Source organism: Haliotis rubra, unplaced genomic scaffold, assembly GCF_003918875.1.
Source record: "Haliotis rubra isolate DU_JTF1 unplaced genomic scaffold, ASM391887v1 Scf351, whole genome shotgun sequence".
Taxonomy (NCBI): Eukaryota; Metazoa; Mollusca; class Gastropoda; order Lepetellida; family Haliotidae; genus Haliotis; species Haliotis rubra.
Window position 1 is genome coordinate 224,594 of NW_025767026.1, and position 27,972 is coordinate 252,565.

Genomic DNA, 27,972 nt, shown 5'->3' on the forward strand with positions numbered 1-27,972 from the left:
TAGCCACTTACTACAGTCAACTGTTCTGAACCAAATTTTGCAAAATATTCCATACTGTTTAAAGGTACTGTTTACACATGAACTGATGTATTGTAAAACAAATTTGTAACGTTGAAAAGAATATTGTCATGAGTTCAATAAATGATGAAACTGAGTGAAAATTGGCGAATTCTTTACAAAATTTTATACCAAAACGCAGCTGTTCACATGCACGATATTTGCACATGCTTTTCAGCAATTTGAAGCATGATCCTCGTGCAATTCATCTGCATAAGGTTTGCAGTTGGTTCTCCCACGTTAGTGGAGAAATTCATCTTCGATGTAACCATATATATATATATACATAACATATAGTGAGTGCTTCAAGTGAGTCTAAACTCTGAATGGGAAGTATATATGAAATATCTTAATCAATATTTTGTCCCCATAAGGAATGGGCTGGTTACTTATAAGGTAAAAATGATAAATAAAAACTTATAATAAATGAAGACATTATCCTACAATAGTAATATATACTGCATTGTCTAAACTCACCACAGCCTGGTACTACACAATTCAGGCATACCAAGACATTACAGCTCTAAGCAACATTATTTTTCCCTTCAACCCAGCCCTTTCTGCAATGTTAAAGCCCCTAAATGTAGCAAATCTAGATCTCCTTAGTGTGAATGAGTTTGGTTTTACACTGCTTTTTAGCAATATTCCAGCAATATCACGGCAGGGGACACCAGGAATTACACATTGTACAATCAAACCTGGGTCTTCAGCGTGACAAGCAAACGCTTTAACCACTAGGCTACCGCAGCACCTCGTCAACAAAAGGCAGAAGTTTGAATGATCCTGTGTCATTCACGTTAATATACCATTTTGAATTTAGGAGAAAAAGATTAGAACCAAAATAAATTTGAACATAACAATGTTATCTCACATTGCCTGGTAATTCCACTCAGGTTGGAAAAACAGATCTCTGCCTGAAAACAATTAATCCCCTAAACTTTAATCTAAAATCCTCAACCAAAAACATTGATTTCTTATTGATACATGCAGTGCAATATAAGCTTCCAATCTCTAACTGCAGTGTTTGAAACTTGTCAGTACATCAAGCCTCCAAAAACAAAAATATACATACTACTCAAAATAAGAAAAGAACTGATTTTTTTCGTATGACTGTCATTTTTATACAGCCTTTCAATTTTGGTTGTTCTTCACTTATCTTGAGCATTATAAAACAAATAAGGGAACATAAATGATTAGAGGTCTTCAAGCTTACAAGCTCACTGGCTGGCTCCATTCCTGTAACTATGGCAACACTTTGCTCTAAGATTAAAGATACAGAGAAATAAGCCACATGAAAATCAGGAACATAACCAAACACAAAAATGTCTTAACCAAACAAAAATGATAAGACGATTCCTTTGTACTGTTAAGACTGAATTTACAAATCTGTCCCGGACTTGTAGACTTGGTTCAGCGCCAGCTTCATGGACTAGTTGAGCTTTGAATGTGTCCAAACTGGATGCTCAACGTTTTAGTCTGTGGACAACAGGTGTCGCGGGGATGTGTCATATGTGATATCAGTGGCCTCCAGTCTGTTCCTGGTAAACTTCAATAGAATCGTCGTTCTCCATCTCCAGCTGAAAACACAGAATAGTCACCGGGAATTATTATTCTTTCCAAATTGTAATTTTACTTGCCACATTAGAAAGCTAAAATTACACTTCAATATCGTTTTTCAAAATTGTCACAAAAATGTCACTTATGATAATCTGTTTTTCCTACCTGGAACAAAACTACCACCCAAAATGTAATTTTCCTAAAGGCACCTATTTTACTATTTTAACAACTGATTGATTGATTAACGTCGCACTCAGCAATATTCCAGTTATATGGCAGCTGTCTGTAAATAATTGAGTCTGGACCAGACAATAGAGTGATCAACAGCATGAGTGATCTACGCATTTGGGAACTACTGTACTCGCTGGGTATGACAATGGTGTCTAACCCTGTTAATGGTGAGGTCAGCCATTTAGGTTTTTAATTTCATTCAGTTTTACTTTATCTCAAACTTTAGTCAGCTAAGGATCAAGAGTTAACGTTACCTGTTTCGGTGTCTCACTGTCATTGATTCTCCGACCGTCAAACAAAAACCTCAATGACGTTAACTGTAAGCCCTGGAACAGAATGTACCAGTGTGTTGATAGTTAGGTCATTATGATGATCGGTATACATACTACTTTCCTTTAGACAGAATTACATACAATACATTAAAATACATTTTAAAATATTCCTCAATATACCATAAAAAGCATGAATATATACATGAATAAGGTTTCATAAATACATACTACTTTCCTTTAGACAGGGAATTACATACAATACCAGCAGAAATACATTTAGAAATACTCCTAAGTATACCACAAAAAGTTCACATCAATAAGGTTTTATAAATACATACTACTTTCCTTGAGACAGGGAATTACATACAATACCAGCAGAAATACATTTAGAAATACTCCTCAGTATACCACAAAAAGTTCACATCAATAAGGTTTTAATACATACTACTTTCCTTGAGACAGGGAATTACATTCAATAGCAGAAATACATTTAGAAATACTCCTCACATTATACCACATAAAGTTCACATCAATAAGGTTTCATAAATACATACTACTTTCCTTGAGACAGGGAATTACATACAATACCAGCAGAAATACATTTAGAAATACTCCTCAGTATACCACAAAAGTTCACATCAATAAGGTTTCATAAATACATACTACTTTCCTTAAGAAAGGGAATTACATACAATCCCAGCAGAAATAATCTAGAAATACTCCTCAGTATACCACAAAAAGTTCACATCAATAAGGTTTATAAATACATACTACTTTCCTTGAGACAGGGAATTACATACAATACCAGCAGAAATACATTTAGAAATACTCCTCAAGTATACCACAAAGAGTTCACATCAATAAGGTTTCATAAATACATACTACTTTCCTTGAGACAGGGAATTATATACAATACCAGCAGAAATACATTTAGAAATACTCCTCAGTATACCACAAAGAGTTCACATCAATAAGGTTTCATAAATACATACTACTTTCCTTGAGACAGGGAATTACATACAATACCAGCAGAAATACATTTAGAAATACTCCTAGGTATACCACAAAAAACTAAGATCAATAACGTTTCCATTTACATAAAAGACCCCAACCCATCCCCACCTCCATGAAGTTTTATATGTAGAGTAGTGATTCCCAGACTGGTGTAGTTGATGAGGTGAAAGGAGTAATACAAGTTTATTATTTATAGAGTGACCTGTATGTATGTGTGTGGCTGTTTGTGTAAATCTGGATTAATGAGGTTTTACAGTGTAAGACACTGAGATACAATGCCACAGTTATTAGTTATCAAACTCTGTATGGCTGTATATTGGCAAATAAATTGTGTTACATATAGCGTGATTCGTATTCTGAAATATTGAAGCCTAAGTGTTTGACAGTGAGTGACAGTGGACATACATACACATCCATTGTTCTACATACTGTGGCCCCTAAGTTACATGTTATGGTGACAGATAGAGATACAATGTCAGTTTCAAAATGACGTGAGGTAAGGCGAAATTGGGTTTAATGTCGCACTTAAGCAATATTTGCATATGGGTTTAATGTTGTACTTAAAATATTCAGAAATTGGGTTTATATGTGTGGCTGACTTGTTTAGCCATAGACTTATTATAAAGCTGGTTTTATGTGGCTGCTAGCTCACTTATTATACAACTGGTTTTATTGTGCTAGCTCACTGAATACCATGCCGCAGTCATGAATACATTACACGGACTCGAGCCGACCAGTCCTTGTTGTACCCATTAATGCCAAGCACCAGGCAGGGACCAACAAGTACCATATTTTAATGTATTTCGGTCTGATGCCACCGGGGATCGAACCCGCGACCTTCCACGCTCTGGGCGGATGCTCCAACCACTACACCACGGAGGCGGTCAGTTTCAAAATGGATACTGATTCAGACACAGTATCGGTACATGGCCACCACTCACCATCCTTTCACTGTACGACTTCTTCAGTTTCAACATTGGAGTACTCATCTTCACACGGAAGTGTATTTCTGTGCTGTCCTGCAAACACACATGGAACCTCAATGTGAAATAATTTGAAATAAAATCGGCGGAAATCCGCAGATCAGCAGAAAACTGCCATCCCTGTAAACTGACTGACTGACTGAGTTTGGTTTTACGCCGCTTTTAGCAATATTCCAGCAACATCACGGCAGGGGACACCAGAAATGGGCTTCACACATTGTACCCATGTGGGGATTCGAACCTGGATCTTGGTTGACGAGCCGAGCCAAGGCTGCTTTAAGTAACTAGGCTACCCCATCCCTGTAAACAGCTTTTGGAGTCTTGTGAAGCAAGCTGTTGCTTATCAACAAACAACAGTGGCCATCCAGTCAGTTTGGTCATCTCTTATGACCAATATTGGTTGCTAGGATATGGATTCCCCACAAAGAAACAAAAGATGTAGTAAGTACATTCAGCCATATCGTGACTAAAAAATAAATATTACAAAGAAACAAAGATGTAACAATGACAATAGTGAGTGAGTGAATTTAGTTTTACACCACTTTTAGCAATATTCCAGAAATATCACAGCTGTGGACACCAGAAATGGGCTTAACACACTGGTTTTAATGGATATTTGTTTTTCATTCCTTAGAATCAGGACTTCAATGAGACAATCATATCACAATATTTAAAATACATGTATCATATTTAAAATCACTGTGTACTGACAAATATTGTGATATGTGTAGTAATATATTGGGAGCTAATGTGAGTTAGTATGTTTTGATGCTTTGTACAATATGGGGAATCGAACCCGGATCTAAGGCATGATGAATGAACACTTGAACCACAAGGCTACTCCAGCACCTCAGGCAATCAGAAGCAACAGTGCCACAGAATACAACTAACAATTATTCAAACAATAGTTTTTTATAAAACTATTTTCCCATAATGTTTTATATATCTTCAAGCATTTTCTGTTCATTAAGTCAGTAACAAAACAACAACAGGAAGGCAGAATGACCACTGGCATTGGTTTTGAAAGGGGTGATCATAATCAATCAACTAATTAGCATAAGTTTCATATGGAGAATGGACAAATATGTTAGTCAAAATTCATGAGGTTAAACTGAAGACTAATATGGCAAAACCAGATTTATATTTTGAAAAACAAATGTTTTAGGACAATTCATGATTTAAGTACATATTCTTCTATTTTTCTACCAAATGTGGGCAAATGTTCAAGACATTATGGACGACAATTCATCAGTTTCCATTAAAAGTATCAAAATGGATGTACAACCACTCATCGTAGTATTTTTGGCCATTTTTTAATGAAAAAAATAATATATTTATTGCTATTTTGCATATTGATGAATGAGAACTTACCTTAAGACAGATATTTCTTTAAATTTGTCAACCAAAGAAAGGGGACAATATATGCTGAATCTCTTTATCCCGGATCGAATTTCATAGGGTCATAAACAAACGAACACTATTTTGCAACACTGACAAATCCAAAATTACGGTAACTAATCATCGCATTTTGGAGAAACTGATCTAATTATACAATTGCCCATATGCTGTTTCCGTGAAAACTTGTGACAGTTAGCATAAGTGTCCCCACCTGGCCGACAACTTTCAGTTTGATATATTCACTTGACGAGTCGCTGGCACTGGCGGTGCCACCATCTCCAGGTCCCGATGTCTCTTGATTATGGTCCTGACAAAATACAAGAAGTCAATGAACAATCAGGAAAAGGTTAGACTTTTCACGACTAAAGAAATTTCCGAGCAACAGTTTGTAACTATTAAAAAATCCATACACCCTGATCCTGGTCAGACATCCTCTAAGTTTCGCTCCTTGCACGCTCGCTCTGTTTGGGGCACCTGCAGTTTCAACTTCCGGGTCAACCAGATAGCACTTCCCTATGACTAGTTGTAATACCTAAATGACAATAACGACCGCCTACTGGATCATCACTGTCGCTGTCGAAACCTGTTTTCAGAGTTTGAGAATTATCATTTCAGCAATCGAATGTTTCCTTCATTTACTACACAATAAATAAATTATTTTCATAAATATCTTGATGATAAAGAATAATGACAACTATTATGGATATACAACTTCTTTTATTCTGTGGAGGCGACGTTTCGACATAGGTTCTAATGTCGTTGTCACGCAAGTGATGACATAAGAACCTATGTCGAAACGTCGCCTCCACAGAATAAAAGAAGTTGTATATCCATAATAATTGTCATTATTCTTCATCAACTCAACTTCTAAAATGCCCATCAAAGAAATCTTGATGATAAGTCTAAAAGAAACTATTTTGTAATGACATCTTTTTAAACTAATTTTATCTGACGATTATTCTAGCCCTTGATTTACGGATGAATTTGTAAAGAAAGTAAGGAATTTCAGCTTTCTGTGCTCCTGAAAGTTATCTTAAGACATTGTTTACTTGTGGGACGGATCTGTCAGTTTAACACAGTGTAAGCATAATGTGTTTGCGGGGTAAATTTGTAGTTCAAAAAATGAAAACAAACGACGTTAGCATGCTCTTTAAAATAAAATAGAACGTAGTACCGCCACAATGTTGTGTATATTCATCCTGCCAGTTTTAACGACTGTAGTTCTTGTTATTATTGTCCGGGGTTTTCCCCTCACCTTATTGGTCAAGGTCACCTAACCCTGATGAAACAAAGTGTAAAATTAAAACCGTGGTTCTTACCAAAGAATACCAAACATGCTAAAATGAATGCGTTGGTCACTGGATTGTCTGGTCCAGACTCGATTATTTACAGACCGTCGACATATAGCTGGAATATTGGTGAGTGCATGGGGCTTTAAACTACAAACAAACTACATATATACAAGATTACAGCGATCCAAGTCTAAGGGCCTGTTTGATCATTGCGAAACTGGTTTTGGTTTCTGAAATTGGTTTCTCTTGTTATAAACGAGTGTCCAGTTTCGGATACATGGTTTCAAAGTGAAACTAGTTTCTAGTTTTATAAACGAGTGGATGGTTTCACCATCCGGTTTCAAAATGGATACAAAAAATGTCTCAGCTACTATATATGTGGAAGGAATTTGATGACAGCATTGGCGAAGGTATATTTTTGTCATTTTATCAGGGAATGAACAAATAATAAAGAGATGAGATGCTCTTGGAGGTAAATATTTGCGTATATGTAATTATACTGTAACAGGCAATTATATGTATACAAGTTACATAAAATAGTCATGTTCAATAGATTGCGGTTCTAAATAATATTTTCCTAGTTTTCATTTGATTTTCATTATTGTTTTGGTTACAGAAACTGCTGCTCTATTTTGCCACCACGATCAGCTGAACTTCGTTTCCACCATCTTTGTTGTGAGGGAACGCGAAACCGAAACTGCGAAACCTGCCTCGGGGATGGTTTCGAAGTTTCAGAACCCAGTTTTAGGTTTCGACAATCGAGTGCATGGTTTTCCAGAAACCAAAACCGATTTCGCATTATCGAATAGGCCCTTAGTTACAATTTGCACTTTTCATATGCAGAATTCATGGAGACACGTAAAGCATCAGCTTGTCACGTTGAAGACCCGGGTTTGATTCCCCACATGGGTACAATGTGTGAAGCCCATTTCTGGTGTCCCCCGACGTGATATTGCTGGAATATTGCTGAAGGCGGTGTAAAATCATACTCACTCACTCACCCATGGACACACGATGAATACATTTGAGCAGTGAACAGAGATCAATAAAGACAGGCACACACACTGAGAAGGCTACATAAGATAATTCCACTACTGAGTATGAATTTTCTCACTCACACGTGTACACAAGCAGCTCAAACATCTTACACAAATATGCAGCATATTTGGAACTTTCACAACTTCCTAAGGTCTTTTTTAATTACTTGATTTACGGATTTAAAAAAGAAATATTTGGGCGGTAGGGAGGGAAAAAAGGGAAGATGGAGATGTTATTTGCACACTTAAGTATATCATATATGCCAGGTGCAACATGCAGCTGAGCAGCCTGTGGCATTACCTTTCTCTCTGTTCCACAGGTAAAAGCGAATATGTCTGACAAATCAGCTCAGAGAATAATATATTTAAATTGAATGGTAGTGTGACCCTAGTGGACCCTAGTGAGATCTTACACCCACTTACAAGTACAGCGAACAGGGGTTGCACAGTGAAAGCTCAAACTTGAAATGTAGTCATTTCTGAGATATGAAACTTCAACATATTGAATGCATAACATTTATTAGACACTAATTCAGGTTGCGGGATAAACAGGTTTGTCATTTCTTCTTGTTATGAGTTCTTACGATTTGTGAGATTTTCTTTTGTAAAATATAAAATAGTTTCAGGGAACGTTTGAAAAGTATAGTTTGCTATTTTTTTCTTTTTCATATAAATATATATATACTCCCGTCCAAAAGAAACTTGATACCTGACAAAGTACTGACTGTGTGCAGAATTTCAGTCCCATGTCACTAAGACCTATTGTAATATGAACATAAATCTATTGAGAAGCACATCACAAAATTTTATCAAGATTTATTGAACATTCAATGATGTATTGACGTGCCATTTACAGAAGGGGTGAAATTTGAAATTTACATAGCCAAAAGATAAAGACTTTACACTTTCATAGACTTTCAGAGTGGTCAAAAAGCTTTGTCAATAACGGGTGTGTACGCCTTGGGCCTGGATGCATGCAAACACACATCTGCGCATTGATGACGCCAGCCGTCTGATGACGATGATGGGTATTTTCTGCCACTCCTCCCTCAGCGCTTTGATCAACTGCCGACGTATTTGTGGAAGTGGTTGTCTGATACGGCGATCGAGGTGGTCCCAGAGGTGTTTGATCCGTGACATATCAGGAGACCTTAGGGGCCAGGGCAGAACGTTGACGTTGTTGCGATTAAGAAAGTCCTGTACAACTCTAGCAACATGTGGCCTGGCGTTGTCATGTTGGAAGAGAGTCCCTCGCTGCTGGGGAGAACGGGAGAACTACCGGCCTCAAAACGTAGTTGATGTAGCGTTGACCAGTCAGTGTCTCGTCAAACACAACAAATCTAGTGGTCCAGTCTCCATAAATTAATCCCCAGATCATTACACCCCCTCCACCGAAAGGCTCCGTCTCCTGAATGCAACAAGGAGCCATTCGTCCGCCCACTCGCCGGTAAACTCGTGTCCTTCCGTCATTATGGAACAGAGAGAACCTGCTCTCGTCCGAAAAAGACTACCCTTTGCCAGTCACGTCTCTGCCAGCGTCGTACCTGACGTGCCCAAAGTAATCTCTGCTGGCGATGTCTAAGTGTCAGGAAAGTTCCTCTGTACGGTCTGTAGTTCCTAATGCCGTAGGACGGAGACGTCTGTTGTGACCTTAAATGTCGACTGAGGTGGCGACCCAATGCCGTTGTTGCCTTTGACGTTGCCGCCAGGCAGCGGTTACGTAGGTGGAGATTACGGATGTATTGGTTTTCCTGTGCCGTTGTGATGCGGGGTCTCCCTGATCTGGGCCGGTCCCTCGTCTGGCCAGTCTGTTGGAACCGCTGGATGAGGTTGGATATAGCCGTGGTAGAGCAACCGAAGGTTCTCGCAACGTGCCCACGAGAAGCCCCCATTTGGATGGTACCGATGGCTCGTTCACGCTGTTCTGCTGTCAGTCTCGGCATTCTTGCTGTGGTTTTCCAATGACACTGATGACAGAGGGTTATATGGGGGCATTTTATACCAAAAATTGCACGTGCGGTTCGTGCAACTGCGAGAAAACCGATTTTACAAGAACCGTGCCTGTGAACCATGCTTTGGAACTGTTGCGTTCCCGCTATACAATTTCAAGTCTCTATGAACACGGGAGAACTCGGGACATAGTATTTTGCAATGTTTAAAACGTCACAGTTTCTTTAGAGCGAAAATAATAGGGTCAAGTTTCTTTTGGACGTGAGTATATATTTCTTTCACTTTCTTTGTTTTTTATCAGGTCGGCGGCATATAATGGCAAAAAAACAAATAAATGAAAAAACCCACTTTCTTCACATTTCGGGTCGGCGGATCCTTAGTAGTAAAAAAACACAATCAATGATTATGAATCCTGGCATGGCGAGTGAGTAGTTAAACAACAAACAGCAAATCTGGACAAACGTGAGAAACAACAATGTGAACAGGGTGGTTGGGTAGACTAGTGCTTACAGCGTTCGCTTTTCACACCGAAGACCTGAGTTCGATTCCCCCACACGGGTACAGTGTGTGAAGCCAATTTCTGGTGTCCCTCGCCGTGATATTGCTGGAATATGGGTACAATGTGTGAAGCCCATTTCTGGTGTCCCTCGCCGTGATATTGCTGGAATATGGGTACAATGTGTGAAGCCCATTTCTGGTGTCCCCCGCTGTGATATTGCTGGAATATGCATGGGCACAATGTGTGAAGCCCATTTCTGGTGTCCCCCGCCGTGATATTGCTGGAATATGGGCACAATGTGTGAAGCCCATTTCTGGTGTCCCCCGCCGTGATATTGCTGGAATATGGGTACAATGTGTGAAGCCCATTTCTGGTGTCCCTCGCCCTGATATTGCTGGAATATGGGTACAATGTGTGGAGCCCATTTCTGGTGTCCCCCGCTGTGATATTGCTGGAATATTGCTAAGAGCGGCGTAAAACCATGCTTATAGTCAGCCATTGTGAACAGCTGATACAATATAGACAATCGTTATGGATAACAACTTCTTTTATTTCGTGTGTGCGACGTTTCGATACAAATTCTTGTACCGTGTGTTCCATTCTAGCATAAGGGACCGTTCATAATTTATGGCTAGGAGTGTGTGAGTGTGAGTGTGAGTGAGTGTGTGTGTGTTTGTGTTTGTTTGATGATATTGGGGGCAGCCATTTTGTTTTGGGGATTTTAGCAATTTTGTACACATGTAATGGGGTGGGGGTGTTTCTGCAATTTTGTACATGACATACAAGGGGCGAGGTCCACTTATTTTGTACATATTTATTTATTTTTTTAAATTATTATTTTATATATTTATTTTTTTAAGGGGGTTGTCATTTTTCTCCATAAAATCATCATCACCCTCTCAAGCCAAAAATATGAACGGTCCCTAACAAAGGTACATAATATGGAATCCTGGAAGGGACATTGTCGCGGTGTCGCGGTACAGGATTCTGTATGGAAACGTCGCACACACGGAAGAAAGAGTTTGTGAACCATAGTCTGTCCGTATTGTACTTTCCAACTTCTATAATGCCACTCAGAGAAGTGAACAGCAAGTAGACGTCGCGTGTCCACCTTGAATGTGACGTGGTGCGATCGGACATTTTTAGGGGTTTAAACTTTTGTTGTGGTTTGTTTGTTTTGTTTCAGACTCGCTATATGTTTACTCAGAGCTTCAGAACACACAACTGTCTGTTGTTATCATCTGAGGAAAAGAAAAGCCACAGCGGTTTTGAACCCACAAGACAATGAATACTCATCCTGTCCGGTGAACGAGTACTTCTTTTAGCAGATTCCATTTTTCGGCATTTTCGGGAACTATTCTCTTTGTCTCTTCAAATAATACGCTTTATGTAAACACCACAGTAGGTTATGTTAAACGTAACATCTGGAAGAAGAAAAGTGAGTGAGTGAGTGAGTTTTGTTTTACGCCGGAATCGAACCCGAGCCTTCGGCGTGACGAGCGAACGCTTTAACCATTAGGCTACCCCACCGCCCCGGAAGAAGAAAAGAGAAACTAAAATGGAGAATATGTACAACAGAGGATAAGGTACACGATTTCTCCCTTGATAAGATTTTACTCTATTATAAATATACCAAATCATCTTTCCTTTTGTGAAACACTTGTGTTTCTTTCCCATTGACCATATTTGGTCATTTAAACTATAGGCTAGTGAGTTTAGTTTTACGCGCACTCAGCGATATTCCAGCTATATGGTGGCGGTCTGTAAATGATAGTCTGGACCAGATAATCCAGTGATTAACAGCATGAGCATCTATCTAGGCAGTTGGGTTAGTAGTCTGTCATACAGACCCTGAAACATATATATCCAAGAAAGCCCATGCAAGTCTAGAATATGTGCCAGGTCTATTTTTTCACAGTTGCAGGAAAGTCTCTGGGCTCCTTTTCATTCTATGTTGTTATCACTTTTTATAAACATTGTTTTTCTGTAAAATATGTTCATTTCAGAGACTAGATGTTAGTCTGTTGGGATATATAAACTATGATATAATAGCATTTGGGAAAAAGGTCCTGTCCGACTGAATACCTCTTAGGTATGTATAGGAAATGAGAACAGCCTTCACGAAAACCGTATCTTTGGTTACGACAGCCAGTTCAGGATTTCTATCAGGTAAATATCTTTTCTCTTTCGTCATTTTTGTAATTTATTGATCATGACACAGTGGGCGAATAATTCGTATCTGAAATATCACCATAAATGTACATCTGCCATGATCTGCCGTTTCGGAAGCCGCCGTGCTTCTATTTTTAGCTGGGTCAGGGGTCATACCAACATCGGCTGATGCGACACGCACGGCTATGCTGTGTAGATCACAAAGTGGCGTGAGTGTGGCCTTATAAATCGACTGCCCCTCGCGTTCGTCTGTCACTCTGCGCGACGTTCAGCTTCAGGTAAGGTACTAAAAACCTAACCATGCTCCTGGCGTAGTGAAAATGTGGTAATGTTTCGGCAGTGGATAAAATAGTACGGCTGAAGTTACCGGTCGATGTGACAATTTCATCTCGCCGACAGCCGGCTCTGTGTTGACGTTGTGCTAACAAGCTGTACAACTGCGTGTACCCATTGAACACGCTACAGGCATGTTCAGTTCCAGCAATTTCGCCCTGCAGATATTGTATAGGTTGTTTCTACGTGTTCAGTTCTGTTAATAAAATATTTTGCTCCAATTATTAATTCAACATTTGGTATCTGGTGTGTCAAATTAATTTGCCATTTCGAACTTGCATTATTTGAGCTAAGGTTGATATATAGTAACCTATTCTCTAGCCTTGCGCTAAGGCAGTACTGAAAGCTGAACCCATGGATGTATAGTACTTCTACCCTTCGAAGAGCAAGTCTAGATAATCGTATAGTTTGTTATTTATTATTTTTTTGAGAAATTATGATTTGTACTATTATTTTTTACCATGGTGACTTGTGCAAGTTTACCTATTCTCTTAAGACGTGAAATATCATCCAGCTCATTTATTGGCAGGAATTTGTTGTTGTTTTCTTTTGTCAGTGTTATTAAAGTGTCAAGAATGTCAGTGGACAAGATTAATTACATTCAGCTTTGACACTTTGAAACATTTGCATTATTTTCCAGATCTGACCCCTGAATATCTGGGTTAGAATTGGTCCTCTGCTACCAGTGTTTTCTTAAGATTTTTTTGTTTGTTTGTTTTTTCCCGCCACACTCGGCAGTATTCCAGCTATATGGCAGCGGTCTGTAAATAATCGAGTCTGGACCTGACAGTCCAGTGATCAACATTATGAGCATTAGTCTACACAGTTAAGATACGATGACGTGTCAGCCAAGTCAGTGAGCCTGACCACCCAATCCTGTTAGTCGCCTCTTACGACAAGCATGGGTTTGCTGAAGACAAATTCTTTTCTTCACATGTAATATTGTCTTAAGAGCTTGGAGATGTAAGAGATCAGGTTGTCAGGATCACTCACTTTGTTTATGTGCGTTAACATCTTCCAATATATCACACTGACTGATGTCATGATATGTCAGTCACTGGATTGTCTGATCCAGACTTGATGATTTACATATCTCTTTGTGATCGGTCTAATTGATTGATATAATCTGTATCAGTTCTGTTTGAGATAAACAAGTGTCAAGACTTCTGTCATCAAAATTTATATACCGTTTTTGTCTTCTATGTTACATTATGTACCAACAATTGCCACCCACACCCCTCCTTCTTGTCTCCCAACCCCATGTCGTACCTTGGTTTTTTCATCACTTCTGTTCTTCCTCACGTCCTACTCTAAAAGCATACCATTTTGCAAACCCTCCTGATCACAGAACCTCACTTGTCCACGATCTTGTCATCCTCGATAATCTCCAGGGTATACGTTACGATCACTCTCCACTATACCCTGGATGCATCCACGGCTTGGTCCGATAATGTTATTACCTCCCTTTGCTGGCTTTTTATCCAATCAGGTGTCTACGCTGGGAAGTTGAGCGAACCAATCACAACTCAGTTTCGCTTCTTAAATTATATAACCACTTAAATTTGGCAACACAAGTGATGCACAGGTACTCTGAATGAGGTAGAAGGAGTTCTTTCATATATTATTTTAAAGTTTCAGATCTGTCAATTTGTCTGTATTATTTCCCCCAAAATCTGAGTGGCACTGCGAACAAACCTTCACAACTGCGACCGCTATCTTTGTTGACACTGGCAAGCTCGGATGTAACGGCGGCTTAGCTGATTGGCTACAGTAAGAATGCAGAGTCAGCAAAGGGAGGTTATAAAGTTACCGGGCCAAGCTGTGGATGCATCCAGGGTATAGTGGAGATGATCATAACGTATACCCTGGAGATTATCGAGGATGCCATCTTGTGTACCTAACCCCATCTCAGTTCTCATACTCCACCCACCTTACAGACCAATTAGGGTGATGGGGTAGCCTAGTGGATAAAGCATTCACTCGTCACGCGGAAGACCCGTGTTCGATTCCCCACATGGGTACGATGTGTGAAGCCCATTTCTGGTGTCCCCTGACATGATATTGCTGGAATATTGCTGAAAGTGGCGTAAAACTAAACCCGCTCAATTATAGCCCAACTCCATCCCATAATGCAACCTCGTCAAAATTAACTCCACTTCCACCCACCAGCCCAACCCCAAGTACAACTTGTATCCCACCCTCCTTATCCCACCCTCCTTATCCCACAACCTTGTAATGCAACCCTTCCCCAACCTCACCTTGTCTCGATCCTAGGACTGCACGGTATTGCCGGTATAGCAGTATATCGCAATACGCTTTTCAGACGATACGTATATTTTTCAGAGAACCAGTATATTGGGCAAAGAACATGTATAAAGTTTTTATGAATATCTTTATGATTTAAATTAAAATCTACACAGACTTTCATTCACAGCAAATGTTTTCCTTCGTTATTCAATGACAGAACAGCATACTGTAATAGTATAAATTGTATGAAAAGGAAAATCCCTGACTATGCCACCTAATTTTAAGATTACTGTTATCAGAACTATAACATATATGTTTAGGGACATGTAATGTAGAAAGTAAGATTGACATGCGCAATTAGTGTCACTCACTGTCAAACACTTAAGTTCCCCATATATTGTAATCCGCATCGCAATACGGGTACCTGATTCGAAATGTGTTGCAATACAATTTATTTGTCAATACACCATGTCGCTAGTCACGCCTAAGACCCAGGTTTGATTCCCCACATGGGTACAATGAGTAAGGACCATTTCATGTCCCCTGCAGCGATATTGCTGGAATACTTCTAAAAGCAGCATCAAACCTCACTCAGCTCACTCACTCACTCACACTTGACTTACCTCACCCAATATCAACCAAGCTGAATTTATTTTATGTCCTCTTAACTCACCTATGGCCTATCGTCATCTCTCCTCTAAACCACCTTCCCCATGCCCTTGTCACACAACCCCACCCCACCCCCACACACACACTTATATCCTCCCTCCCCACTACACACAGACATCACACATCTCTCACTCGCTTGCACACACATGCATGCTTGTTAGATGTATTGCGCTTGTACATCACACGCACACACCTCACACACCAAATCCAGGTCACAGATTCTGGATGTCTACTCTTTGATTTCTAAGACATACATTGCGACACAGGATTATTGCCATGTTTGTGTAGGTCAGCAATATTATACTAAGTCCCAGTACATTTTGTTTAACATTTGACTTAAGTTTCCTGAAAGTAAACTTGGCATGGTTGATGTTCCACCTTCCCACATGTAAAACACTAGACTAATGCTTAGTCTCTGAATACAGTGAAGCCCCGTTAGTCCGGACCCCGATAATCCGTATATATAATTTTGATAGTAACAAACAAGCCCATGTAAGTTGAAAAGGAGCCCAAGGGAGACCAGAGATTCAGAACCTGAGGATATCTAGACTTGCTTTATTTAGGGCTTTAGCACTGCTGAGAGGCTTGGCAGTAGGGAAAATAATGTGGTTCAGGGACTGTGAGACAGACTAGCACAACACCTGTCCAGGAAGACCATTGGAGAGTTGTATTGATCTGTGCCATCTGTCAAGCTATAGTCAATCAGTATCCGAGTATTGACAGTTTGGTTTGTTGTGTGATACAAATTGTCACTCACTGTTGTTTGTGAAAGTGATCAGTTGCCTGGTCCAATATGGCTGCTCCACCCATCTGGTGGCATCATTCTGAGCACTTGTTTCATGGCTAGTGGGTATTTGTAAAACCCATCTTTGATGGTTTTTGAATGCAAACTTCTCTAATATTTATCATGTTGAAAAATTGTGAATTGAAACATAGATGTAGTTAGTAAGTTATATTTTTGTCATCTGCCAGTAATTGTGGGCAGATGTGATACCCGTGACCCACAGATGTATTGTGGGACGGCTTGGTGTATTTCATTCAGTACATTTACGGGAACAGGTGGCGATTTCTATGCTGGTATCAAACAGAATGTCGGCTTGAAGGTTGTTGCATGTATTTGGCTACATACATACACACTGAGGAGGTGAGGTAGCCTAGAGGTTAAAGCGTTCGCTCATCACGGCTAAGACCCAGGTTCGATTTCCCGCATGGGTACAATGTGTGAAGCCCATTTCTGGTGTCCCTGCCATGATATTGCTGGAATATTGCTAAAAGCGGTGTAAAACCATACTCTCTGTCTCACCAATATACATGCACATGTCGGTCTGTGGGAGCTTAAACTAATGTGGACAAATACTGACATACCAGGCCACAGTTTGTCAAAACAAACTAAAGTCTCAGGTTTGACTTAATTTAGATATTTTACTAATAATCATTATACAGAAGAAAATGCTGAAAAATATATTTCCCAGAATTAAATGAAATCTATATATAAATAAGACTTCGTAAACAATTTGAGTTTAGTAGATGTTGTTCTTCTGGCTTTTTGATTTTAGAAATGCTACTGAGTTAGAAACTCTGCTGTTTCAAATTGTCAAACTCAGTTTGAAAGTTGAGTAATAACTTCTGTTTGTTTCGAAAAATCAGGTCCTGGCCACAGTTTGACATGAATATCCCAATCGGACACATTATTAAGTAATCTACGGTTATAACAAACATACTTACAACAAGCTGATGAAACACATCAAACTGTTTTGGGGTCCCAGCTACTTGGTGTATATGTTAGTCAAAATTCACATGATGAGTTACGGTTACTTGTAATGAACTAAACTTAGTGGTTCCGTTGAGTTTGTAATAACCTTAGTTTGCTGTACAGAGCTGGTTGAAGTGTTATAGACGTCTGACTTGAATCACTGTTACCTTTCTTCCTGCCTTATCTGATATGAAAGCAATATCATTCAAAGTGGCCTCAAATCACCCTCACCCGTGAAGGTCCGGGTTGGAATTGATCTTCAGTAACCCATGCTTGTCGTAAGAGGCGACTAACGGGATCGGGTGGTCAGGATTGACTGGATTGACACATGTCATCGTATCCCAATTGCGTAGATTGATGTTCATGCTGTTGATCCCTGGATTGTCTGGTCCAGATCCGATTATTGACAGATTGCCGCCATATAGCTGGAATATTGCTGAGTGCGGCGTAAACCTAAACTCACTCACTCACTCAAATTACCCTCGCTCATCATTTAACAACCTTCACTCACTCACTCACTCAATAGACCCGTGAAGATCCGGGGTAGAATAGGTCTTCAGCAACCCATGTGCTTGCCGTAAGAGGCGACTAATGGGATCGGGTGGTCAGTTTCGCTGACTTGGTTGACACATGTCATCGGTTCCCAATTGCGCAGATCGATGCTCATGCTGTTGATCACTGGATTGTCTGGTCCAGACTCGATTATTTACAGACTGCCGCCATATAGCTGGAATATTGCTGAGTGCGGCGTAAAACTAAACTCACTCACTCACTCACTCACTCACTCAATATATCTATAGATTGTCTGGTCCAGACACAAGTTTGCTGAGTACAGCATTAAACAACAAACAAACAAACAAACTCTAATTCTAAAGAGAATATTCAGAAATATACCAGCTGTCTCTGTGACTGTGCCAAGATTGACATACCAAACCTTTCTGTATGTTTTGCCCCAAGTGTATTCAAGTAGAATCAATCCCTGGTAGCATTAGTTGGCCAGGATGGACTGGGGGTCAGGATCGTTGGGGTTTATACTCTGTATTGGCCGTTTGGTGGTCATTCTTTTAAGCACTGGTTGGCCTGGATCAGATACCGCTTGCCTTTTTCACTAGTGATGTGATATGGAAGGAGTAAATGTTTCTGTTTGATAATATTCGCAAACAGTTTTTTTGAATATCAGGTTAAACCTCATTTCACCTCGCTTGTGTGGGTGTGTGGACAGCACAACACTGTGGCATGCTTATACTCCAGGATGTGTAGAGTCTGGCAACCATGACACCAATCCCTGCAGTAACTGATAGCAACTGCAAGATGTCACTGTCCTCTGCCTCTTTGTGTTCTTGCTTGACATTACTTCACTCATCCATATATAGGGGAGTTTGTTATGTATTAAGTTACTAAAAACTTCATTTAGCAAAACATTCTGGTCGTTTAAAGTGTCAAAGAAAGCCTCTGTCAAATGAAGACTATGACCGGATGTTTTCAGTGGACCGCAACACAATGTTAGCAATGGTTAATGTCCAAAATGAGGGCAATATGGGGATGGTGAACTAGGGCAATATGGGGATGGTGAAACTAAGGGCAATATGGGGATGGTGAAACTTAGGGCAATATGGGGATGGTGAACTAGGGCAATATGGGGATGGTGAACTAGGGCAATATGGGGATGGTGAAACTAAGGGCAATATGGGGATGGTGAACTAGGGCAATATGGGGATGGTGAACTAGGGCAATATGGGGATGGTGAAACTAAGGGCAATATGGGGATGGTGAAACTAAGGGCAATATGGGGATGGTGAAACTAAGGGCAATATTGGGATGGTGAACTAGGGCAATATGGGGATGGTGAACTAGGGCAATATGGGGATGGTGAAACTAAGGGCAATATGGGGATGGTGAACTAGGGTAATATGGGGATGGTGAACTAGGGCAATATGGGGATGGTGAACTAGGGCAATATGGGGATGGTGAAACTAAGGGCAATATGGGGATGGTGAAGCTAAGGGCAATATGGGGATGTTGAACTACGGTCAATATGGGGATGGTGAAACTAAGGGCAATATGGGGATGGTGAAACTAAGGGCAATATGGGGATGGTGAAACTAAAGGCAGTTAAGGGATGGTGAAACTGAAGGCAGTTTAGGGATGGTGATACTAAGGGCAATATGGAGATGGTGAAACAAAAGGCAATATTTTGATGGTGAAATTAAAGGCAGTTAAGGGATGGTGAAACTGGGCAATATATATATTGATGGTGAAAGCACAGGCAGTGAAACTTCAGGCAATATGGGGACAATGAAACTGGTGGCAGTTAAGGGATGGTAAAACTATGGGCAATATGGGGACAGTGAAACTGAAGGCAGGTTAGGGATGGTGAAACTACGGGCACTACAGAGATGGTGAAACAAAAGGCAATATTTTGATGGTGAAATTAAAGGCAGTTAAGGGATGGTGAAACTGGGCAAGATATATATTGATGGTGAAAGCACAGGCAGTGAAACTTCAGGCAATATGGGGACAATGAAACTGGTGGCAGTTAAGGGATGGTAAAACTACGGGCAATATGGAGATGGTGAAACAAAAGGCAATATTCCAATGGTGAAATTAAAGGCAGTTAAGGGATGGTGAACCTGGGCAATATATATATTAATGGTTAAACCACAGGCAGTGAAACTTCAGGCAACATGTAGATGGGGAAACTGTAGGTGATATGGGGGTGGCAAAACAGCAGGCGGTTTAGGGATGGTAAAACTACGGTCAGTTTAGTGATGTGACATCACAGGTTGTTCTGGAGCCAGGAGACTGGACAATGTTGGAATGTTGAAACTACCATCACTGAGGTACACCTTGACAAAACAACTTAGAATCATTGGGGGTCAAGGACTCCAGATAAAACACCACAGAAGCAGAAGGAAATTATTTTGCACATGGTTACATGAACACAGACAATTTGTCCCATATTTTATGATTTGGTTTACAAATATTACAGTGAATTTACAACAAAACTTCAGAGAACAATATATAGGAGGTAAGAAAGAGACTGAATATTTCAATTAAATACCCACTTTACCATTAATGAATGAAAAACAAGCAACTTTGAGCTTGTACTGTCAGTGATTTGGTTGTCATTGTTTTGACTGCAGTTGTCATGGTTACAGCCGATTCCATCATTTCATAACAAAGTCTGATGGGGAAAATAAAGCGTTTAACGACAACAAACGTCTCAGTCAGGGTTTAAGAAGTCACCAAGCTGGTAAACATAGTATAGGACCGTGGTAGTGAATGGTCTCGCTCACATATTCATGTTACAACAGCTCTTGTGAAACTTGAGTACACCTAAAATATTTTGTCAAAGCTATTTTGTTTGTTTAATCTAGTGTCAGTTACATTGATGGCAACAGTCAGTGTGTATTTAATGGTGTTGGGAATAGGTTGAAATCTCACAATTGATAATTGGTTCCTTACAACGAGCAATCATCCAAACAAAATTGGTTACTGTCATTTTCCAGATTTCCCCATTCAGGTTGCTATTGCAGATAAGTATAACATGGTTCTCTCTTGTTCTTTTAACTTTAGAAAATGTCACAAATTGTGTTTGCAGATTTCACATCCAATGTAGAATGATGCAATTTGCTACTTTAAAGTGATGACTAATATATCATGAACATAAACTTCCTGGAGTCCTTAAGAAATATTCAGTTATGACTTTTAAGTAAGTGAAGTGAGTTTTCTAAGAATTAACATGTTTTCAGGCCCGGACAACTTCTAAGATATGTTCCATCGTCAACTGTTTCAAACACAAAACAATAGTTCCGAAATTGTTTGTGTTCGATTATGAGAAAATGTGATCAATTGTTTGGTCAGTTGGTCACTGCGACCAATCTTCAAATATTTCAATTACTTGGAACACCACTAGTATTAAATGTTTCACTTATTTCTGCTTTGAATAAAAACACAGTTTTTACATATTTTTACAAGATTATACATTTTTCATGAGTAAGTTTGTAGGGTTGGGGGATTATAAAAGTTTTATATGTCTGGTCGGACCTGAATAATGTGATCCATATTCTGCTTGCTGTGATGCTGGTTCAGTGCATGTCTGACTAGTATGAGATAAGGGTACACATTAGAGGGTATGTCTCACCTACCGTCTAGACACATCACTTCCTGGTCTCGTCCCAAGTGCTCGCTCACATGGGCATGATACTTCTACAAGTTTTTAATAGTACAATGACTGATCTTGTTTCACATGGTTTGACATGGAGAACACTTCTGGTAACCGTGCTAATGGATAGAAATCTGTTAAACAGATCTAAGCACGGCATGAAAAAAGGTTCTAAACCAACCTTAGCTCTTGGGGACAGGGTGGTCTAGTGGTTAATGCATTAATTCGACACTCGGAAAACCTGGGTTCGATTCCCCACATGGGTACAATTTGTGAAGCCATTTCTGGTGTCCCCTGCCACGATATAGCTGGAATTTGCTGAGCAAGAGGTGTCCCTTTTTTTTATTATTATATGGTTATTTATATAGTGCTATAGTCCATCCCGTCTACATGCATGCTTTGCTTTATCCCTCAAGCACTGGATGTCAATCTCAACGCTACATCGTATTTTCAGTCTCAACTTCCTGGGGATCATACAACTTGTGTAGCCACTAGGCGCACCAAGTTAATGTGGCTTTCCCATCCTTACGAGGTACCCATTCACAGCTGGGTGGACTAGTACACATAGTTACAGTACTTTGTCCAAGTTTACTGCATGCTGCTGTACCCGCAACAAGGTGTTTGCACGTATTCATGTGGCCACCATCTGGTCATTTATCAATGGATTCGTGGGTTCTTTTAAGTGCACAGGCTTATGTACTGTACCCTAGGGGTTGTGACAACACTGAAAGAGTCTAGAAATAAAGTTGACTCCAAGGTTTTTACACCCACCCACAGATGGGCTCGATCCCAGAATTTGCTGATCAAGAGTTGTGTCCCTTTGCCATGCCAGGATCCATTGATTGTAGCTTTGCATCCATGAAGTTCGGAGACCTAAAAATTGCTGTATTCTTTTGCAGAAATATGTTTATACATGTTAAACACTTGTATGGTTAAAAAATACAGTAATTGATTTTAACTAATGGAGTAAAGATATACTGGTTATTGGTGGTATCGGGTGCTGTTGTACAAAACGTTAAGCGCTTTCACTCTCTTAAGTTTATGTAAAGGTATGGGATTTATGGTCACCTTAGCGCTAAGATCGCTTTGTACAAGACTTCTGAAGTCTCAGAGGCCCAGATAAACTGCGTATCCGGGTAAAATACGCATAGAAAATTTCCAGTTACGCATTGAAAAATAATCGTTGCGTACCAATTACGCATTTAAAGTGTAAGATAAGCAAAAAGTTTAAAACATATGCATACCAAATAAATTTATAAAACTCGCTTGCGTTATGAAAAAGACATCAGTTGCTATCAAGTTGTACTGTCAGTGTAGGCAGGATGAGTGATTGTTTATGAAATCATTTCCATTATATGTAAGTTGGTAAAGTATGACATAAGGCAGTACATACCTGCTCATTAAACTTACTCAATGACATAATACTTAGGTGAGTAAAATCACTGAAATACGCACATATTTGAAAGCAGTGGGCAACGGAAAATGAAATACCCACTCAACATTCATAATACCCACTCCAAGAAAATACAGTGGGTACAGTACCCACATGAGCTAAATCTTATCTGGAGCTCTGAGTCTTGAGCAGTATGCACTGAGCCCTCCCATACAAATCAATTCCTAGAGTGATTGTTAAAATGTAAGTAAATAATGATTGGCTCATAAATTAATCTCAAGCTTTGAGTATCGTGAGTAGTGTCTATGACCCTTGTCACTTTGGTATAGCGGACATATAATATATATACACTTACTTAGCCAGGTTGCCATGTTTGCTGTAATAGTTGATTCAGTGAATAACCATGTTCACAAAGAAACAAATGAAACAACGCTTGACATTCACCCAAATTCCCAACAAGACCACAGGACCAGTAACTTTTAAAAATCACTGGTCCTTACAGATTCTTACTGGTCCTGCTAAGGGACTCTTAATGTCAAATTCAAATTTGCACTTTTTTTTGTAGAATTTTATCTTAAAAATGACAAAGAACTAACATACGCTTAACAACGTAGTGTTGCTTCTTTTTTTTTTTCATTCATTTTTTTTTTGGGGGGGGAAAGCTCAAAACCTGTACAATTATATTGACAGTCTTAAATATCTACTATATCCTCGGGATAGCACTTATCCGAGTTGCACTGGTTCTGTCAAAATTTTACTAGACCTGGGCCAGTGGGATAGTGTGAATGTCGAGCCCTGATGAAATATTGTCAGAAGTATGACAAGGACAACACAATATGGACATTACAAGAAAAATGACAGCTCCTGCATCACTGGTCTGTAAATATTGAATAAAGCCATTATTGGATTTCCTTGGTTAAACATTTCAGCTCCATGTTCAATAATGTTGTCCCTGGATATTGACGATTGAGACAAATGACTCCACATGTGGGTGGCTCAAGGAGATCTTGTAAGTCATGCATTGTTTGTCATAGCTACTGTAAAATTGTTGACTCTTTCCTTTTTTTCCTTTTTCTTATTGAGGGGGTGGTTGGTTAGCCATGTGGTCAAAGTGTTTGCTTGTTCTGGCAGGCAAGGTTGCACATCTAGGTTTGATTCCCTATGTGACACAATATTTCTGAACTTGTTTTTGTTTTGACAATAGAATCTTCAGTGATACATTTTTATATTTTTGTGTTTTTTGTATTCAACTGATTGGGCCAAAAATTTAAAATTGCACACCAAAAAGATAATCCTCTATACAGTTTAAGTGTATTTCTATTTGTCCAACGGTACATAATTTGAGACCCATGAAGATCTGGGTTAGAATTGGTCTGCAGGAACCTACACTTGTCATAGCAGGCGACTTATAGGATATGGTGGTCAGGCTCGCTGACATGGTTGACACGTCATCTTGTCATCATGGGTAGGTAGATGCTCATGATGTTGATCACTGGATTGTCTGGTTGAGACTCGGTTATTTACAAATAGTGAATATTGCTTAGTGTGATCAACGTTGATGGAACAAGATGCCACTTGTACATGTAGATACTATTAACGTTTTTAGACGTACTTTTGAAAATAATGGATGAAATGTTTTGTATGTAGCCTCTAACCTCTGCTTCTATAATCCTGAAAACCTTTTAGAAATAAATATAAATATATATGTTACTACAACCATAGTATCAATACTTAAGATCCGGTGTTTAAACATTACATATTACTGAAAAAGCCAAGGCATCATGGATATTTGAGGGGAATTTTGATGAAATTGTGTGTGCAGTCTTTAATGCTAAAAAAGGGGTGGTGGGGTAGCCTAGTGGTTAAAGCTTCCACTCCTCATGCTGAAGGTGGGTTCGATTCCCCACATGGGTGCATATACTACAATGTGTGAAGCCCATTTCTGGTGTCCCAACCATGATATTGCTGGAATATTGCTAAAAGCAACATAGAACCATACTTGCTCACTAATGATGAAAACAAAACGAGGGAGCATTAATATTTTAGAGTTGCATTTTATGTAATTGTGTTCCCATCCTTACTTCAGAAATTTAATCAAAATAATATTCATGTTTTCTGAAACATATTGATCATATTTTGTCCCACTTAACCAAACAACCCAAACTATTTCATGCAAACTAATGCCAAACATTCGGCATGGTGATCACTGCAGTTTAATGTCAAGATGTTTCAATAGACCCAAATTACTTTTAATGTTGTAGCTGCATATGTAACAGACAGATAATGGCCGACATATAATGATGGTTTTCAGGCCTGACTACTTTATAAACTACAATAAAACATTAAAAAAAATTAGTGTTTGTTTGAGTCTGCTTTAACCACAGTTTACTCTAGTCTGTATGACATAAAATGAAACAAATATGGATAGACTTTCTACTATACTGAATTACTCCTGAATTTACCCCTTAAATTCTTGCTAGTAGTTTGAAGAGACCAGATAGAGGTTGAACCAAACTTCTCAAACAGAAGCAAATCATGTACGTCTCCTCCATCAGAATGTCCGTCTGCCGCAAGGGTATGTTTAAATTGGATCCACTGCGGAACAAATCAATTTCTTGATGTCCACTAAATTTTGTTGGGCAGATCTCTTCATTAGAAGTGGCCAAACTTGGAATTTCCCCTGGGAATAAAATGGTATCTCCAATTAGACATGTATATTGGCGCTAACACGTTGTGGATGTCGAATTCAATGGTTTTCATTGGCCGATTTCATCACCCACAATCTATGGATTTAATTCATAGCGTTCTGCAGTAAAGACATACAGAGGTAGGTGAGGATCCTTGGGCTAGAGTTGAGAGGGTAAGGGAGCAATATGAAACACATGATATTGATGTTGGGGCTTCACGGCCATATTGAATGTTCACATGCATTGATTCGGGGATACATAATGGTCCTCCATCTTTGGCTGATGTGAGCTTTCTGTTGAGCTTTGCTATGCACTTGATACATTGATATCAGGATTGACAGTGTTCCGCGTGTATGTAAAATGTGTGATATTCTTCTGGAATGTATCCATCAGGATTTTGTCAGATTTCTTCATTACTGCTAAAGTGTATATAATGGTTCTTGAGCATTTATCAGTCAAAATTGTGTGTGTCTTTGACTTAAATGGCTGAATCATATGAATTTGAAGAATGTGTTCAAGTTTGAGGGTGCCAAATGTAAAGGCCAAGTATAGACTCAGGATGATTTGTGATGTATACTCTCAAAAACTTAATGCCCCAAATATATTCATAATCAAATCATGATGTTTTTATGTCAGAGGTCTTTTTTTCTATTGTGAGTGCCTGAAATCTGGGTTTGTCTTATTTTTTTTATTTTTTGTTTTGTTGTTTTTGATGATTGGACACAAGTGTTGTTTTCATACTTATCGTGTGTGTCGTTACCATTGATGACTGAAATGATGCAACAGGTTTAACAGACATAGGCACGATGTACTGGAGTGATATTGTCAAGTGGATTTTGTACATTAACCAAAGTTACAGTGTAGAAGACTTTCAACACTGAAACTTTGTTCATTGAAAAGTAAATGCTGATACATAATGCTTGATACTTCAAATGTGTGTTTAGTTTGTAGATGCAAGATTGTCTTTTCAATTTTGACAGGGCTGTTGACATCTCCAACACAATCCTGTATCCTCCAGACATAATCTGCTGCATCGGCAGACAGCATCACCCAGCACTTATAGAGAGGAAGCCAGTTGTGGAACATTAGTTTTGAATGAGGCAATCATTCGCCTTTTAGGAATAATCCAAGGTTAATGTGATAAAACACCCTCTCTATCAGTCGATACTGTTTGCCAGAGAACTAGTTATTGATCAAGTATCCTTGTACAGGCCCCTTAAAGGAAGGGGGAACGTGTATATTGATTTTGCGAGACGTCTTATTCTTGGATAGTAATTCTTGAGGCTTGGCAGTGGCTGAGAGAGATTCCTGGAGATTTACAGTTTTGCGCTGTAAGAACCTAATGAAAAACAGTTAGGCAGGAAATTGAATAACAAGATGCTTGGGTTTTATCTCGACTTTTGCATTTGTAGTGATTTGTGGGTATCAATATTTGATAAGGTGTGAGACTGGAGATGTGAACGGTTGAGTTTTTACATTTAATTAAAACCAGGTTAATGTTGAAGATGGCAGAAGGTGATCATGGGACGTGCTAATTGTTCATTGTTGTAACAGGTGCTTGTCTGTTCAGAAGCAGACCTGGTGTTCTGTATGTGCACTAGTTAGAGTTAATTGTGTTCTGAACTTCATGCTGGCAATTGAAAGTAATTGAACCTCATCATTGGATACTTGCTGCTTGCAGGGAGAAACATTTGAGTGTGGCAGAATTTGTGAATGTGGTGAATTCTTGTTTGCATTTTAGTTATATCAACTGTACTAGCCAAGGTCTGACATTTTCTTGTTCTGTACAGTGTCTGTCAAATTTGAGAAATGTTATTTGTATATATATTTGCACATGTTTTTTAGCATTGACATTTTCATTAATTTCACTGACATTGTTTGATGACTGGTCATGCTTTTGTACAGGATTTGAAATCAGAACAAACCTGACGGCTTTCAAATTGGTACTGCTGCGGTGGGATAGCTTTGTGGTTAAAGCGTTCGCTCGTCATCGCCGAAGATCTGGGTTCAATTCCCTGCGGTGTTACTACTGGGATATTGCTAAAAGCGGCATAAAACTAAACTAACTCACTCACTCAAATTGGTACTAGTAAACTAGCCTTCAGTAACCTTACCAATCAGTACTAGTCAGACTTTAAATCATTACCAGCCTTACTAAGTATACTTATGGCAAGGGTATTCCACAATATGTGTCTTTTGGTTGGTTGCTGTTAAACTACCATGCTTAGGCTCTTTTCTAGGTTCAGTCCAATCCATGTTTTCA

The 27,972-nt window shown here is 39.3% G+C and overlaps 3 protein-coding genes across 3 annotated transcripts in view; 1 reads left to right on the forward strand and 2 right to left on the reverse strand.

Moving 5' to 3' along the window:
- Window positions 1–1,177: 1,177 nt before the first annotated feature.
- Window positions 1,178–6,006, reverse strand: LOC124285079 (small ubiquitin-related modifier-like). Its single transcript, XM_046721228.1, has 5 exons — window positions 5,923–6,006; window positions 5,724–5,819; window positions 4,073–4,150; window positions 2,100–2,171; window positions 1,178–1,634 (listed from the first exon to the last, which is right to left on the reverse strand). The coding sequence occupies exons 1-5, from the start codon at window positions 5,941–5,943 to the stop codon at window positions 1,575–1,577; spliced, it is 327 nt and encodes a 108-aa protein (XP_046577184.1). The 5' UTR covers window positions 5,944–6,006; the 3' UTR covers window positions 1,178–1,574.
- Window positions 6,007–9,072: 3,066 nt separating this feature from the next.
- On the reverse strand, window positions 9,073–9,784 carry LOC124285066. The gene is made up of 2 exons (XM_046721209.1): window positions 9,386–9,784; window positions 9,073–9,249 (listed from the first exon to the last, which is right to left on the reverse strand). The coding sequence occupies exons 1-2, from the start codon at window positions 9,782–9,784 to the stop codon at window positions 9,073–9,075; spliced, it is 576 nt and encodes a 191-aa protein (XP_046577165.1).
- Window positions 9,785–12,608: 2,824 nt separating this feature from the next.
- LOC124285067 (ATP-citrate synthase-like) overlaps window positions 12,609–27,972 on the forward strand; it is a 68,670-nt gene continuing 53,306 nt past the window's right edge. The window contains 1 exon segment of the mRNA XM_046721210.1: window positions 12,609–12,740. The gene's annotated coding sequence lies outside the window, so the exon portion shown is untranslated.